General features: G+C 39.6%; 1 protein-coding gene across 2 annotated transcripts in view; it reads left to right on the top strand.

The window, feature by feature from the left end:
* MICU2 (mitochondrial calcium uptake 2) overlaps positions 1-17,866 on the top strand; it is a 171,934-nt gene that overhangs the window by 83,088 nt on the left and 70,980 nt on the right. For both annotated transcript variants that reach the window (XM_064171832.1, XM_064171823.1), the window contains exon 2: positions 17,177-17,324. In XM_064171832.1, coding sequence (XP_064027902.1) covers positions 17,177-17,324 — 148 coding nt within the window. The remainder of the gene's footprint in view (positions 1-17,176; positions 17,325-17,866) is intronic.

Genomic DNA, 17,866 nt, shown 5'->3' with positions numbered 1-17,866 from the left:
AAGAAATAGGAGTATTGCTGAGTTTGCCAACTGACTTCTATTTGGGTGACTTCTCTTTTCACTCTTTTACACGAGTGGTAAAAATACTAAGACATGATGACATTCAAGCTAACTGTGGAGTTTATGTGTCTGTATACCTCTTAATCGCAATAAGAGGTACCCTGGGATCCTGTTCACAGAATCACAGAACTATTAGGGCTGGAAGGGACCTCAAAGATCATCCAGTTCCAGCACCCTTGCCATGGGCAGGAACACCTCACACTAAATCAGGTTGCTTAGGCCCCATCCAACCTGGCCTTAAAAACTCCCAGGAATGGGGCTTCCAGCACCTCCCTGAGCAAACCTGTTGAAATGTCTCACGACCCTCATGGTGAAGAACTTTATCTGAACATCCAATCTGAATCTATCCACTTCTAATTTTACTCCATTCACCCTAGTGCTATCACTACCCAACACCCTAAAAAGCCTCTCATGAGCTTTCTTGTAGGCCCCCTTCACGTACTGGAAGGCCACAATAAGGTCTCCTTGAAGCCTTCTCTTCAGCAGACTGAATTAATTCCAACTGTCTCAGACTGAATCCACAGGAGATGTGCTCCAGCCCTCCGATCATTCTCATGGCCCTTCTCTGGACACAGTCCAGCATGTCCATGTCTTTCGTGTAATACAGACTCCAGAACTGGATGCCGTACTCCCGGTGGGGTCTCACCAGAATGGAGTAGAGGGGGAGAACCCCCTCCCTCGACCTGGTAACTCAGCTTCTCTTGATGCAGCCCGGGATACGGTTGGCTTTTTGAGCTGCAAAAGCACGCTGCTAGAGTGAGATGATGCGCTAAGTGCAGTGGAGGCCCAAGAAATTTGTATTTCTCTTTCATTATCTTTCAAAATGAACAAAGTGTTTCTTAAGCACAGTGAAAACAACATCATAGGTAGAAACTAATTATCTCATTAGTGGCCTCAGTGATCCAGAATAACTCTGATCCAGAATAACTCTGGGTTTTGTGGATGATGCTGAGTGCTAGCTAGAAATCAAATCATCCCTTTGTGTTTTCAAGTCATTAAACTATTCTGGTGGCTAGTGAATCTTCTGTAGCAGAGCAGATTAAAACCAGCTTGGTTTTAGTTGCCTGTTTTGGTAGTAATTCTTAACTTCATCAGGCATGCCTGGTCTTAAGATGTCTTAATGATTATTTTTTATTAAGAGAAAATAGGTTGAACAAATATAGTATTAATTTGACTAGATCTGGATTTTACACAAGTTCATCCTTGAATTAAATGCTGTAGTCAAATGCTTTCACAGGAGTCTGAGATTAAGATAATCTTAATAACTTTGAATAGGAGAAGAGAGAGTTACATCAGATGGAGTTCTGGACCTCCCAAAGAAATTTAATGTTTGTACTAATAGCACAGTCTGCTTCCAAGAATATGGCAGCTTTGATAAATGTAGCAACACTGATAACCACTGAGGCCTTGAAAAAGAAAATCAGCAGATGCTTGATGACCTGCTTAAATGGTACTACAACCTCTACAAAAGCCCTTTAAGGTGCAGCCAGAATGACTGCAAACAACTTTATCTCTGGTGCAGAGGAATGTAGCACAGAGAAATGGATGACCTACCAGGTACAGGTTTCTGCTAGGTTCAGATGCTGCAGAGAAGAAATTGTAGTGCTGTGTTGTGACCTTGCAGTCTCACTGAAGGTGCAGCCGTGATGGGCTTTGAAGGGAGGATTGAGAAAACATACTTGAACTTTCATTATAGAAGGAAAGTTCAAAATTAGAGAATGGAATTTATAAACACTAGTAAAAAATGAAGGGTCATTACAACTCAGCTGTAATCAGGATACACTGATTCTGCACTCTGTAGTGGCTCCAATTAAAATAAATATTTGTCAGTGTTACCTTATTCACAGTGTTTCATACAGGGTAACTGTTGTTGAAACTACAGAATGTAAAAGAATTTTTTTTCATTTCTCTGATGCAATCTAATATCCTGGATATCATCTCCTTGATGCCCAGTGTAAAGCTGGTAAGACATTTTCACTTTGATAATAAAGTGTGTGTATAAAGGCAATGAATTCAATAAATCCAGACCTCTATTACTTTCTGATGCCCTTAATTTTTGTCTCATCTGTTTGGTTTTCTGGGTTTTTTCTATTAGAGGCTGTCAAAAGCTGATTTGAAAAGTTCCAATCTACACAACAATATAAACCAGAACTTTAAGATAATTCTTTAAAATTTCAAGTGTGCTGCATTTTGTAGTCTATTGAAAACAAAATTTTACACAAATCTATGATAAAATAATGTGTGCTTAGTGCAAAATAAATAGGTTGATTTGAGCAAACAGAACTCTAGATTTCTGAATTCTTGTTTCAAGCATTTAGAATTTATTGTAAATGTTTTCATTTTAGAAAAGAATGTTGATGAAAATATTTAATTAGTAAATGGGCAGACCAGAATTTGGATAAAAGTTCCACTGTGCTTTCTGGTTTTCAGAACAAGTGGCACAGCAGAACTGTCTAAGTCTTTCCTAGTGTGATCTCTGTGTTAAATGAAACTCCTTTCAAAGAAAAATTCTGCATAGGTAGAAAGTTTAAAAAAATAAGCAAGTCTACGAAAAATATGTCTGGTCAATGGAAAATATAGTGTGTTTTAAGACATGCAGGTTTTACACACAACACTGTCATAAGATCAGTAACTCCTACAGAAAACAAATCATTTGTTTAGAAGTTAAGTCAGCAGCTTTATGGAGAAATAAATATAATTTTACAACTTAATTACCGTATAAACATTTCTTGTAGTTGCAGTGACTTTGTTGTTATTGTTGTATTAATCTTACAGGACATATGGGTGTTTTTTTCAGTACCTCCTGGGACCTGCTAAATCCTCTGAGCGTAACTAACCCCTCTTCTAAAGAGCTTGAGTTGTTAGCCATTTTTTGTCTACGTGGCTAAACCTCTAATAAATCAAAAAAAAAAAAAAAAAAATAAAGAAAGGAAAGCTTTGAAGAGATTCTGTTTTCTTTCTTTTACATGCTGTTCTCTGATTAATTTCTCACCGTGGAAATTTTATCTAATAGTTAGTTTGCTGTATTTAAAAGTGAAGAATTTCACACTTCCCAGATGCTGTTGAATGCTTTGGGTGGGTTGTTGGTGATAGTCTTTTCTGTGGCAAGCTAATCAGTTAACTCCCCATCACTTATGGCACCTTTTTAAGTACCAGGCTCTCTGAGAGCTGAGAAAAGGTCTTAGTGTAGCATAGATAATAATGAGGTTGAAAATCTGATTTATTTTTTTAATAGAGTATATTGTAACATATGCTTTTATTTCTTTTTTTCCCATCTACATGTGTCTGTAACTCAAAGTTTTGTTATGAAATTCTCAGCTATTTGTTGTTAAAGGAATAACTTTTTTTTTTTAAAAAGTATTGCCTACTATATAGGCTCTTTGTTTTAAACAATTTGGGGGGTTGGGTTTTTTCCAGAATATTTACAGGAAACACTTGTGTAGTAGTATGGTCCTCTTATATTTTGGTATGTTCTGGGTTTTTTTGATGTAAAAAAGAAGAAACCACAAACAAACAAAATCCAAAAAACCACAACCTGTAAAATCCCCAATTCCTTTACCAGTAAATGCTTTTATGTAGCTTTGCTGTGTAAAGCCATCTTAACAGTGTACAGTGGTTTGCAATAACGTTAAATACGTGTGGACATTAAAACAAAAGTCTTAAAGCACCACCCTGTAGATGTTGTAACCAAGTAGTTCTCACTTTCCATGAAGAATAAATTCAGGTCTCTTGTCTCACCTGAGCATGGAGCCAGCAGAACTTTCTTCCAAGATTCACCATGGTTTTTTAGCTATCTGACTTTTATGTCAAAGCCTTCAAAACAGGAGACACTGTAATTTGGATACATTTGTAACAACTGCAAGTTTCTTTTAAAGCATTTTCAGGTTGTATAAATAGATGCACACATTTGCAGAGACTGCTGCCAGCTAGCATGTACTATGCTTGCACATTTAAGACTGTCATCTCTTTTATTCCCTGACAGTGTTTTCAAGCTTTACATAGACATCTGGTTTGGTTTGATTTGTATTTGGTCTTCTATACAGAAACACAGTTCTTAGTCCAGGAAGATGAAATCACTGACTATTTCTGCTTTGGAGTTGCTTGATCTTGGTATGGAAATATTAAGTCCATAGGTTCTGCCACTGCTTGGTTGGTTGCCTAGTCGGCAACTGCAGCACAGGGTATACCTCTTGTAATGCAATCTCATTTGTGATGAAAATTCCCTGGCAGGGCAAGTCCAAAGTACCCAAGTTAAAAATTAAAAGCATTCACTTTTTAGTGCTTGATTATATTTGTCACGTGGCATGTTTCAGCAAACGATAAGGAAATCTAAGGCTGTTCTACACAGACTTTGTGGAAGCCACTGTTCATTCAGTCACCATTTGAAACAATTTGGATGTGCAAGCATGTTAACAGTTGTTCTTAAACAAGACTGGTATTCTGAAATGTGTTTCAAAAACATGAGTGACAATCTTCTCTGAGAAGGAGGAAGGCTTTTTTTTTCAGGGTGTTTGCATTAAAGCACATATATTGTCTCTAAAACATCATGCCAGGTTAATGCCTTTTCACTAATGCTTTTGGCACATTACTGCAAACATAGGGTATACAGAACTATTGGAAATAGATGTAACCATTGGCCAAGGGATTTTGAGGTTGATAGGTTGATTTTAAAAGCTTATAGGACCAATTCTGGTACATTTTTTTGGCGTTCTTCTTTATTTTTTTTTTCTTAAACTTACCTCCTCCCATTATCACTAAACTATCTTAATTCCAATTCCATTGTGTTTACCAATTCTTGATCAGCTCTTGAACAGATTATGGTAGCCATCTTCTTTCTGGTCTCTTTTATTCATACACAAATGTGAGTATATTTAAATTGTGCAACCATTAAGTGCTAGCATAATACATCCATTTAATTACGGGGAAAAAATCGTGAAAAAGTCACCACTTTGAGTTTTTGTTGTGAAACTCTTGACTATTTTCTGACATGTGACTACATCAAATCTAGCTCCTTTATTCTCAGCATTTCATCTCTTTGATTTTCTTTTAAACTTACATTGCTTGCTTCACCAATTGCAAACTTGTCAGCCCTTTTTGTCATCTTCTCCCTGTCTCGATTTTGGCTGTGTTTTCTCTTAGGTCCTTGTGCTTAGGTGAGTCTACTACATGTACCACTTAACAGTTATTTTCTCCCAGTTTGAAATTGCACTTCTTAAAGAAGCTGCATTTCTCACACTTAGGCATATATAGTCCTGTTTTGAAGGGTATGCAGTTACACTGATCTGCTGTGTAATATATGGATTATTTCTTGATGTAGTTCAGATCAGATCAAGTACAGGTGCTATCTGTTACCAAAATGAAATAAAAGGCTATTTGAAAAAGACACATGATTCCCTTCTGCAGCACAAAAAGTACTACAGATCTACGAGCCCAGGGTAAGCAAAAAATTGAGATGACTTAGAGCCTCTCCCAGCTTCTCCTAAAAAGGTGTGCCAAGAGACACTCCATAGATCATTTAAATTGAGAAAGGGAGCAAAAATAAAGATACTACAGCATTTTAAAAGTAAACAATTCAGTGCCATGTATTGTTTATACATTTGCATATAGCATCTTCCAAAAATATCTACCTCTTCTTACCTTCAAATATTTCTTGTCTCCACATTTTAACTGCACTTTAATGTGCATGACTGACTGAAAAAGATCAGTGACAAATAGGTACAGTACATTTTTCACCCAAGTCCACTGGCTGTCAACTATGGTAGCAGTGTGATGAGCTTTCCCAGGAAGCTGCATAAACATGTTTTCTGGGTGTTTAGCTTTTGAGGTGTCTATGTGGTCTCCCTGCCACTCCGTATGTGTTTAGTGCTTCTGCACCAGCATGTTCAAGTGGTGTGTCAGCCTCAGCAGGGGAATGTGTAAGCAGGGCGGTGTGATAACTTGCAAGTTGAGGTGCAAATGTATGGTTTGTTAAATGAACTGGTTCTCTGGCTTCTTAGAGCTTGGGCACCTGATCTGCCTTTGTTGTATTCTGTCGGTGGAAATGTGTTAGTTTCTGCCTTCTTTTAAAGTTTACGTTTAAAACCAACCTCTGCTGAGACTGAGATTTCTAGAACTGAATAGTGAAATTAAAAAAAAAAAAAAAAAAAAAAAGCAAAAACCTTCTAAACTGAAACAGTTTTCTGTGTTGTCCTTATATGTGGAAGACCTTATCCGAGTGTACCAATTTAGTCTGAAGTTAATGAAATACAAAGAGTGAGAGAGAAAAATTAAACCAAAAGATGTCAGGAGTTTAGATCCGAAGAAACTGTTCAGCTGCTGCTTTGGATGTAACCATCACTAATTGGTACTCGCACAGCAGAATTCTCCAGGCAGCTATTTGCAAGAAGGAAGGGGAGTGGCACCTGTTAGTGCGTAGAAAGAGCTTCATCTAATTTTGGAGTATTTATATTCAGCAATGTTAAGAGTAGCCAGACATAAGGCTCTTGCATTCTCATTCTCCGTACGTCCTCCTTTTAGCAGTCTGTTTTCTGTCTCAGAAGTAGCTCCTGACAAAGTATTTTGATCTTTTGTCTGTTTCATATTTAAAGATTTTGGAAAAGTAGTTGTTTGTTTAGTTTCACATTGCTAAACAGTCATTCAAATACTTACAACTTATGTCCAAACAGTATGCAGTGCTTTTTTTTCTGTTCCTTCCTGGCTTACTTTATATCCAGGCTTGCAGTCTGATCTGCAAAGACAGAAAATATGTTTAGAAAAATGATGCAGATCAACTCACTTCATAAGGACATTTTCACTTTTGATCTTCTATCTTTAACTTGATGTTAATTTTGGTAACTCGTGCAATTGATTGAAACTCTACATAATGCATGGCTCGTTCTTTATTGTGAAAGCACAGACTACATTTGCACATACTTCTGATCAACCTTTCTTAAATATTACAATCTTGAGCTTTCTTTATGTCATGTATTTCTGTCAGATGGATTTCTTGTCAAAACACTTTTTCATCTATCAATTATTGCATCATGTGAAACTTTCAAACCTTGAGCTCAAAGTGTTATCTATCCTCTGTGCATTCAGCATGCATGCTGGGTATGTTAACATGTGCAGCAGGATTTGAGGTTAAGTTACATTTTCTGTTATTTTGATCATTTCAAATTAGATTTAGTTGAAATTGAGATACAATAATGACACAAGTTAACTGCAAAGTTTTCATCGGTCTTACAGAAATTTGATACAGAGTTACTAAATCCATCTGTAGATCTAATGTGAATTAATGGATCCAAACCTAAGGCTCCCAGAGAGCCTGCTGGCACCAACTGGATTTTAATTACATCCCACACACTGGTTTAGTTATCCTTATAGCAGGTAAAATGAGTGGTGCAACCTAACCCTTTCAGATCAGGGAAGGGAAAAAAGAGCATTTATTCTCTTTTCAGAAGAAGGAGGGGAAAAAATATTTTATAGATTTAATTTTTTCCCCCAAGGTAAAGTTGAAGAAAATATAGTGGTAATGGAGGAAAGAAGGGCAATGAAATGATACAAAGAAGCAAAATAAGTAGATTATGCAGAAAAGAGTAAAGAAAGAAGAAACATGTTAGGAAAACGTAGACCATTTTATAAGGAGAAAAAATTAAAGTGGAATATGTAAAAGATGCAGACACATCAAAACACCAAATTCTGTGCAAATTAAAAAAGTAAAATGAACAAAAGTGGAAGTCATAGTTTTAAGTTTAAGGAGGAAAGAACACATATGCTTATTTAAAATAATTTCTGAGTTTCTACATAACTACTCCCATTTTTGAATGGATTTAGGATTTGCTTAGCAGTGTTCTAAAAAACAAACAAACAAAAACCAGGTAAGGGGTGCCAGGGTTTTATGTCAAACCTTTTTATTTAATGCATTCTTTTAAGTTCAAAGATACTGTGTATACAAGATTTTACTTGATTTAAGCTTGCTATTTTTCATACCATAAAAAGTCAAAATTGAATGAATTATTGAGCCATGAATTGTGTATTAGCAAGAAAGGGAAACCATAGTCTTCAGTAAAGCTTATAGACGCCAGTGCCTGGTCAGCTGCTGATCCTTTGCTATGTCTGCTGCAGAGGAAAACACTTGCATCTTCCTAGAGCGCTTTTTATGTCATTCAATTCTAATTTACCATCAGCTATCACAGCTTTACCGCGGACATTCTCAAACTGACATTGGAGGCTTGACATAGAACAACAAAGGTAACTAAATTCCAAGTTAAAGCTGAAACTTCATTCCTAAGTCACTGTTGTGCAGGGCTGCTGTGAAGCATGTGGGAACACCCAGCGTTTGAAGTCCCGTCGGTACCCACACACAATAGAACAAGTTAAGGATGGAATTTCAGCCCAAGCCTTAACGTTAATGCAGCCTAGCTCTATGTGGTTTGGTTTTTTTTCTTATATGGCACTGTTAAAGACAAAAAATAAGCTCAAGTCAATCTCAGAGTCATTTTAAATTATGCTTGCAGGAATCTTATGCAAGCAGTAGTAATAGATTCTTTTCACCCATTGCATCTCAGTAAATTTGAGGGGTTTTATCCTGCTTGCTTTAAGTTTGCACGTTTAGAAACTGCTGAGGTGATTAATTGCAGATACATTAATATTTGAAGTCCCACCTTAAACACACGATTGTTTCCTACAGTATACCTGTTGTTACTTGAAACTTATTTTGTGGAATGGATGTAAAGAGGAAAACTGTGCATTTTCATAGAATCAACCAGGTTGGAAGAGACCTCCAAGATCATCGAGTCCAACCTATCACCCAGCCCTAGCCAGTCAACTAGACCATGGCACTGAGTGCCTCATCCAGTCTTTTGTCCTGTACTTGCATTTTTATGAGCAAAATGAGCTTTGACAGTATTTCTAGAAACATCAAGAATGTCAAACTTACTTTATCTGAAGGACTCCTAGGACGACTCAGGAAAAAATACTTGGAAAATATTCAGGAATTAATTGAAGTGGGAAGGATACTGAATTGTTTAGAGAGAGCTTGGGCCCCTATACATGCTTTAGATCAATCTTAATTTGAAGTGATTGAATCAATTTTTTCTTCTAAAGCGTAATTTTTATTTGGTCTTTGGTAAAATGCTTGGAACAGTGATTAGAATAGTTATTCAGTCATTTACCCCTGCTCAGAGCAAATGACAGTTAGGCTTCTAATCTCTTTTTAAAAATCTATGTCTCTCTACTTCTTCACTTGTATTTCCATGCTTTACCAACTGGCTTTGGTAAGTTCAGCATCCCTGCTTGCTAAAAACATGAACAGGTTTATATTGGTGAAGAGAACGGTGAAGGAGAGAGATACAGCTTTTAAAAGAGCTGCTATAATAGCATGGCTCTATTTTACACTTAGCCACATCATATGGCCTGAAACTGCTTCAGGATGCCAATGTCATCTTTTCTGACACAGTAATGCTGCTTTTGATCAGGATTAGAGACTAACCTAAGCCATTGTTTCAGTTGATCATTAGCAATATAGTAGAAATAGTAATCAATCTGCTGAAAGAAGTGATATAGTTAAAGCAAAGAGGTTGGTAATTGTGTTCCATAAGATGCTCTGAAATTATTATTTTGATCTGGAGAATAATCATAGTAAAATGTTATGCTCATATTGTTTACTTAGGTTATAAGAGTGGTTCTGTCTGATGAAAAGAACTGAGACAGTATAAGGGTTGTAATTGGCAGTGTTTAACAAAGGTGTGGTGACCAAAGTATGAGAAAGGCATTATTGAAAGCTTAATTCAATGCTGGCAATATGTTTAAGGAAGAAATCAAAAAAAGTGAGAAAAAGATCATCAGGACTGATCTTTAAAGGGCAAACATCCATCTACATTTAATTAAAATTCTAGAAATTAGTGATTATTTTTGTCAAACACCTGAAGAGTCATCACTTCTTTGTTGTTTTTATAACTTGGTGATGAATTTCTCATCTCTGATGCCAAATATAACAGATTCAAGTTCTTAATTGGTATTAAACTAATTTGAGCAGTATTATTGTTGGTTTTGGAAAACATTCTAAGAAGACCATAAATCATAGAATCAACCAGGTTGGAAGAGACCTCCAAGATCATCCAGGCCAGCCTAGCACCCAGCCCTAGCCAGTCAATTAGACCATGGCACTAAGTGCCTCATCCAGTCTTTTCTTGAACACCACCAGGGACAGTGCCTCCACCACCTCCCTGGGCAGCCCATTCCAATGCCAGTCACTCTCTCTGGGAAGAACTCCCTCCTAACATCCAGCCTATATCTTCCCTGGCACGACTTGAGACTGTGTCCCCTTGTTCTATTGCTGGTTGCCTGGGAGAAGAGACCAACCCCCACCTGGCTACAACCTCCCTTCAGGTAGTTGTAGACAGCAGTGAGGTCCCTCCTGAGCCTCCTCTTCTCCAGGCTAAACAACCCCAGCTCCCTCAGCCTCTCCTCATAGGGTTTGTGTTCCAGGCCCTTCACCAGCTTTGTTGCCCTTCTCTGGACACGTTCCAACACCTCAACATCTCTCTTGAATTGAGGGGCCCAGAACCTGGACACAGTACTCCAGGTGTGGCCTGACCAGTGCTGAGTACAGGGGAAGAATAACCTCCCTTGTCCTACTGGCCACACTGTTCCTGATCCAGACCAGGATGCCATTGGCTCTCTTGGCCACCTGGGCACACTGCTGCCTCATCTTCAGCCTACTATCCACCAGTACCCCCAGGTTCCTTTCTTCCTGGCTGCTCTCCAGACACTGTGTTCCCAGCCTGTAGCGCTGCTTGTTGTTGCTGTGGCCAAAGTGCCCTGCACTTGGCCTTGTTCAGTCTCATCCCATTGGCCTCTGCCCACCCATCCAGCCTGTCAAGGTCCCTCTGCAGGGCTCTCCTACCCCCCAACAGATTGACATCTAGTCCTAGCTTGGTGTCATCTGCAAACTTACGCATGCTGGACTTAATCCCCTCATCCAGGTCATCAATAAAGATATTGAACAGGACTGGGCCCAGCAACTGATCCTTGAGGAACACCACTGGTGACTGGCTCCCACCTGGATGTGGCACCATTCACCACCACTCTCTGGGCCCAGCCTTCCAGCCAGTTCTTGACCCAGCACAGAGTGAATCTGTCCAAGCCATGAGCTGCCAGCTTTTCCAGGAGCTTGTTGTGGCAGATGGTGTCAAAGGCTTTGCTGAAGTCCAGGTAGACTACATCCTCAGCCTTCCCTGCATCCACTAGGTGGGTAACCTGATCAGAAAAGGAGATCAGGTTGATTAGGCAGGACCTGCCTTTCCTAAACCCTTGCTTGCTGGGCTTGATCCTTTGGCCATCCTGTGGGTGCTTTGTGATGGCACTCAAAATGACCTGTTCCATCACCTTGCCTGGCACTGAGGTCAGGCTGACAGGTCTGTAGTTTTCTGGTTCCTCCTTCCGGTCCTTCCTGTGGATGGGCATCACATTGGCCAGTTTCCAGTCTTTAGGGACCTTTCAAATGAGCCAGGACTGTTGATAAATGATGGAGAGTGGCTTGGCCAGCTCATCTGCCAGCTCTCTCAGCACCCTAGGATGGATCCCATCCGGTCTCATGGACTTGTGAGGATCCAAGTGATTCATCAGGTCCCTTACTTCTTCCTTGTGGATTATAGGGGGACTAGGGACTATACTGGTCCCTGACTCCATCTGCCAGTTCAGGAGTCCAGTTGTCCTGGAGACAACCTGTCCCACTATTGAAGATTGAGTCAAAGAAGGTGTTAAGCACCTCTGCCTTTTCCTCATCCTTTTTCACTATATTCCCCTCTCTGTTTAATAAGGACTGGAGGTTGTCCTTGCCCCTTCTCTTGCCATTAATATATTTATAGAAACATTTAGATTATATAATCACAGAATGTTAGATGTTGGAAGGCAACTCCAGAGATCCTCAAGTCCAACCCCTCTGCCAAAGCAGGATCACCTAGGGCAGGTCACACAGGAACACATCCAGGGAGGTTCTGACAATCTCCAGAGAATGACGCTCTGCAATCTCTCTGGGCAGCCTCTTCCAGTGCTCATTAACCCCCACCAAGACAGCAGTTCAAAAGCCTTTATCACAGTGGTATTTGAATATGTGGCCACTGGTGCTACTCTGGACAGTAAAAAAAAAATCTGTATTCCTTACACATTTTCTGATCTGGCTGAAGTGTTTAACACTTCTGCTAGCTCCTTCTCTGAGCTTCTACTCTGCTTACAATTGCACAGATTTTTGTTCTCTCGTGCACTAATGTTGTGCAAATGTGTTTTGAGGGAGAGGAGATTAGTTGTTTCTTTGTGTTGCTCTGTCCTTCCATGCATCTTCTTAAAGGTCTGTCCAGGCAGCTATAAGTGTTCCTGTAATTGTACTCCAGAACTGCCATTCTCACCACTTGTTCTAAAGAGGACTTGGATTAACAGTGTGTAATGGAGGTGCTGGTGATGTAGCTATATAAAGCTCCAGTGGAGAAGCCCAGTTTAGTCGTCTTGATAACTTGCCCGTAGGGAGTGGCTGCTTCTTATTACATCCCCCTGGTGCTTTATCTTCTTTGGGTTGAAAAAGCCCAGTTCATGGAGCTTCCAGATGTTCTTTAGTAATAAGGATCTTTCAGATTGTTTTTTCTTAAGATTCTGTGCAGAATGCACAGCCACTTGAGGAAGTTTAACCTTTATTCTCCTAACTATTGAGGAGGGTAGAACTTGATGGCTTTGAAATATTTTGATAGGTGTTTTATTTTGCCTGTACATGTTTCTCTCACAGGCCTTCACTGTCTTTGCCTCATACTCCTCCATAAATGAAAAAATAATGCAATATGAGATAATTGCAAACATTTTTGCTTTCATGTTATACTTTTGCAGTCTGGAATGCTGCACAGTCTATTGTGGGTTTGTTTCCATTACTATTAACATACTTGAAGTATAGTGCTTGGATTATGCTGCAGAGACTGTCACAATAAGGCTAAAATGTGGGGAGAAAACATAAATAAGGATATCTGCCGTCTTTATGATGGTCTTTATTGGCTTTGTAGCTGATATAAATTGGTTTACTGCCATTGCAGTGCTGTGAATTTTCAATCCGAGGGTCACAGCTGTTCAGAAGTAGTAAGCAGTTACATACGATTATCTGAGCTCTAGTGTATCTTGTGCTAGTGTCCAGAGAGCTCTGGGTGCTGTCAGCAGGCACTGATCTCATAAAGTGATAAGATACCAGTGTGCTGGTTTGAGGCTAATTGGAATATTTTAATGAGAAAAAATAGATTATAGGCTGTGAAAAGAAAACAGTGCTGATGTCTACATCACTCATAGGTTTGCTGAGATGTATGAAAACAAGAACACAAATATATATAAGAGAGCCTGTCAGAGTCTCTGTGTGTCTCTTTCTCTGGCTTCTGCTTAGGTCTGTATAACCCAACTTATCATTCCGCTTTTAACCCCTCTTTCCAATCCCTCCAACTCACCTTGCACATGAGGCAGATTCTGGGATAAGAGTAGGGGGTGGAAAGAAGGTGGAAGGGTGTTTGGGAGCCCCTCCTGGGGACTCTGATTTCTAGGAGGGATATTGTTTCTGTATTACTTTTAACTTGTATATTTCTGTATATAGCTGTAAATATTTGTAATATGTTGTAAATATCTGCTTGTATATTGTGCTAAGATGTGAATATAAGGCTTCATTCCTTAACTTCTGTCCAGCTGAGTCTAGTCTGGGTGATTTCACTGGTGGGGAGGGAGGGAGGCAGGTAACTCCCAAACCACCACATACCAGGAATTTTGTGAAAGCTTTAAAAACAAGGCAGGAGATGGCACAGATGATGCATTTCATTTAGTAAGGTTTACTTATCTCATTTGTGTTAGCATCTGAAGCTTGCCTTTGTAAGAAACTACCAGTATTTCCAAGGCAAATTAAGGATGCAAGTTTTCCTCAAAATAAAGGGGCTTTTCCAAATACAAAGCACTCTTCAGAATTGATATGTGAACTTGTACCTATCTATTTCAGTTTAAATTATGGATTATTGAAATTCAGTGCTTCTATATCATTAATGAGTTTAGCTTTAGCCAGAATTCAGACAAATATTTCAAGATTTAAGAACTTGCTTTGAATATGTTGTGGGATTATGTCTTTATTTCTTGTCTAAACTTTTGTATTTGTGGAGAAAGACTTCCTTTTGCCAGTGGGCAAAAATTGCTTATATTATGATGAGAAGGAGATATTAATAAGAACACTGGGTGTAAATACCCAGCAACTGTGCACTGTTTGTTTGATATCTGCAACATTTGTTCAACTTTGTTAACCAAATAATTAGTCACTTGTCCCACAAAGTTTTAAAAGGAATAAAGTTTTGCATTACATTTACTTTTAAACACTGTTTTCCAGAACATACAGGCCTGAGTCACAGAACAGTAGCAGTACAGCTTGTGTTGTAGGCCACGACGAAGCTCCGGTGATACTGATAGAAAGCAAAGCCAATGTTGGCTTCAGATATCTGGAAGTAGCCCACATTTTTCTCATTCCAGCTCAGTATGACTGGTTTAATTCTGAGTATCCCAAAGATCTGGAATTGTTGTGTCCCTTTTCCCCACTTTCATTGAAACCCAGGGTTTGAGGGAAACAAAAACACTAAAGGGGCAACTAAAACTGATGGTAGCAAGGTGTTTTTGTTGTTCAGTGTTTTAAAAAATTCTTAATGCTAACACAAAGGTGCAAGGTTTGAAGTTAAATGGCAAGTTGCAGCCTTCTATTTAGACATGATGGTAATAATTGTATGCAGGCTTCTCAGTTGTGCTGCTTCTCTTAAGACCCCAGTTGTATGAACATATGCTCCTCATATCCAATTAGGGACCACGGTGTGGAGAGAGAAAGGAAACCTAATAACACAAAGGCAGAATGCTTCATCCTTTTCTCTGATGTCTTTATTGTCCACTGAACTGTTTTTTTCATGCTTTCTTCAATGAACTATGGTTATTTGCCACAGTTTGAGGTCCGCTCTCACTTCAAGGGAGTTCCTCTCTGACCTCTCTGGGTCCTGTTATTTGGAGCTGCATCTATCAGTAGCATTCTTCCATCTCTTTCCTAAATCTTGAAAGCCTGACACTAAATCTAACATTTTTTTTATTTCAAGTTCAGAGACCTGCCTGAGAACTAGAAGCTATCATCCCAAAACAGTTTGTGTAGGAAGAAGTTCTTCATAGAACAAGTGATTGCCCATTGGAATGGGCTGCCCAGCGAGGTGGTGGAGTCGTCATCCCTGGAGATGTTTAAAAGGATGCTGGATGAAACACTCGGTGCCACGGTTTAGTTAATTAGAAAGGTTAGGTGATAGGTCAGACTTGATGATCCTAGAGGTCTTTTCCAACCTGTGATTCTGTGATTCATCGTATCAGCTAGCTCCCCTGTTGTCGTTGCAGCTTGCTACCAAAGTCCTGGTGTGTTGTCAGCTGGGTGGAGAAAATGTAACTGCTTGCACTTGATTCTGCAGTTGTTTTAAGTCAGCAGAGGAGACTGAATTAGCAGTCACTCATCCTGGAGGAATAGTAAATAATAGTCCCCATCCTGGAGGAACAGAAAATTAAAACTGAAGTGTCAGAAATCTGATCACAGCCTTGAAGTGGTTCAGTCCCATTCACTTCTTCCTTGCCCAGTCCCTGGGTGCATGCACACAAACACACAGGTGCCACATTACCTACTATGCTATTTACACGTTCTTGATTTTTCATGACAACCTCCCGTGCAGCCGGATGCCTGTTACCTTGTATGTCTGTAACTGGTGCTGACTTCAGCAAAAGCAAGGGTGATCTGCCCCTTCTCCATTCACGTACTGTCTGCCCTTTTGTGTCCCACAGTTCACCCCATAAACACACTCAGCACAGCAGACCCTGTGTTTTAACATCAGTTGGTGAGACCGTCACAGCACCTGTATTTGGTCTGAGTGTAACCAGGAGCCACTTACACTGCCCTTTCCCAGAGCTTGCACCTGAGCTATGCTGGATTGCTTAACTTCCAAGCAGTCCATAGGAATTAATTAGAAACTGAAAATGGCTAAGAGAACAGTGGTTGTTTGCTGGAAGATGAAATGCAGCACTTTGGCACACTATGTTCTAGGCTATCTACACATCTACATTACACACCGAGAAATGTCACGGGCACTGGACCTCACTACACATCCGTCTTGCTCTTTACTGACCTGCTTCAAGTATGTTCAAGTTGGCATCTTGGTACTTAGGCTTAGATTTTCTTGCCTTTTCTTCACTTTCTATCGTCTTTGATGAATCCTGAAGTTGAGTGTTGCTGTTGGTTCTGTGATTAATGTTCAAAAAACACACAATGTCTTCTGAATTTTAGGCTGTCTTGTTTTCCTGTTGTCATTTATCTTTGAAATCTTAAAATATAAATGTTTCTGTTTCACTGTCTGTTGTCTCCTGCTGCCAGCAAATGCTGTTACTACTCATCAGAGTGTTGTCAGATTGTAAGATTTCAATCTCCCTCAATACTTAAGGGAGAGGTGGGTGGAAGTTTTTTGATTGCTTAACTATTTAAAGCTTTGGGTTTGGTGGTGTGATCTCTGACTCTTGTTAGCATTTACAGTGCTTTTCCTATTTTTCTAACTTCTCTGATAGGGCCATACTTAAACTAGGACATTGTAATTCTCTAGTCTTAGGAGTTGCTCCACGACTTGGTAGCTACCATTTCACCCTTTTCTGAGCCAGTCACTAAGCTGGCAAAACACTATTTGCTGTTTGATTTGGTTAATTTTTATCTTGAGTTAACAAGCTGAATTTGGCTCACCAAGAGTCCAACAAGTAACAGAGCTGGCAAGTGGGGAGGTGCAGACCATACGGCCAAGAGCAAGGCATGGGAAGCAAGAACAGCCTTTGGTGACAGCAAGCCATTAATTTGGCTCTGCTGTGTTAAGACATGCTCTCAGTGAAGACGAAAAACACCTTGAATGTCATTTATTAAGACCATGCCATTAATAGCTGTAATTCCTGGTAGTCTCTTGTTGTGGCTACCCACAAAAATATAGACATTAATCAAGACAAGGTGTAGGATTCTTTGTAATTTCAGAGTTGGCCTGCAAGTGCAACCATCTTTCTGCATGTTTTCTTTTTTGTGTGTGTGTTTCAGAAAGGAGATGTCATTAATGTGGAAGCAGATGAAAGATTGTCTCTTCGGAAGCATCGTTTCATGCAGTTTGCATCTTTGGAATACGAAGGAGAGTATTACATGACACCAAGAGATTTCTTGTTCTCAGTGGTGTTTGATCAAGTTGAACGTAAGTTGTTTTCTCATTATCGTATTTGTGAAGGAAAATAAACCTGCAGATCCCCTTTAAGTTGTGGTATGCAGATCACTGAGGATAAGATCCTTTATCTGAAATAATTCAGCAGAAGCCAATTTATAAATTTTGTGCCTAAGGATTCTCAGAGAGACCACCACCCTTTACACCAGTGAAGTGAAGCTGGTGATTTAGGAGTCTGGTGACTTGATGATGTTACGTCTCTGCATAATTTACTTGTCACACGAGTATCTAGAACAAGGGGACACAGTCTCAAGTTGTGCTGGGGAAAGTATAGGCTGGATGTTAGGAGGAAGTTCTTCACAGGGAGAGTGATTTCCCATTGGAATGGGCTGCCCAGGGAGGTGGTGGAGTCACTGTCCCTGGAGGTTTTCAGGAAAAGACTGGATGAGGCACTTAGTGCCATGGCCTAGTTGACTGGATAGGGCTGGGTGATAGGTTGGACTCGATGATCTTGGAGGTCTCTTCTAACCTGGTTGATTCTATGATGATTCTATGATGATGATCTAGTTCCTCAG

The sequence above is a fragment of the Pogoniulus pusillus genome, chromosome 3, assembly GCF_015220805.1.
Source record: "Pogoniulus pusillus isolate bPogPus1 chromosome 3, bPogPus1.pri, whole genome shotgun sequence".
NCBI classification, from domain to species: Eukaryota; Metazoa; Chordata; class Aves; order Piciformes; family Lybiidae; genus Pogoniulus; species Pogoniulus pusillus.
The sequence above is the reverse complement of the archived record's forward strand: the minus strand, read 5'-3'. Positions and strand labels throughout refer to the sequence as shown.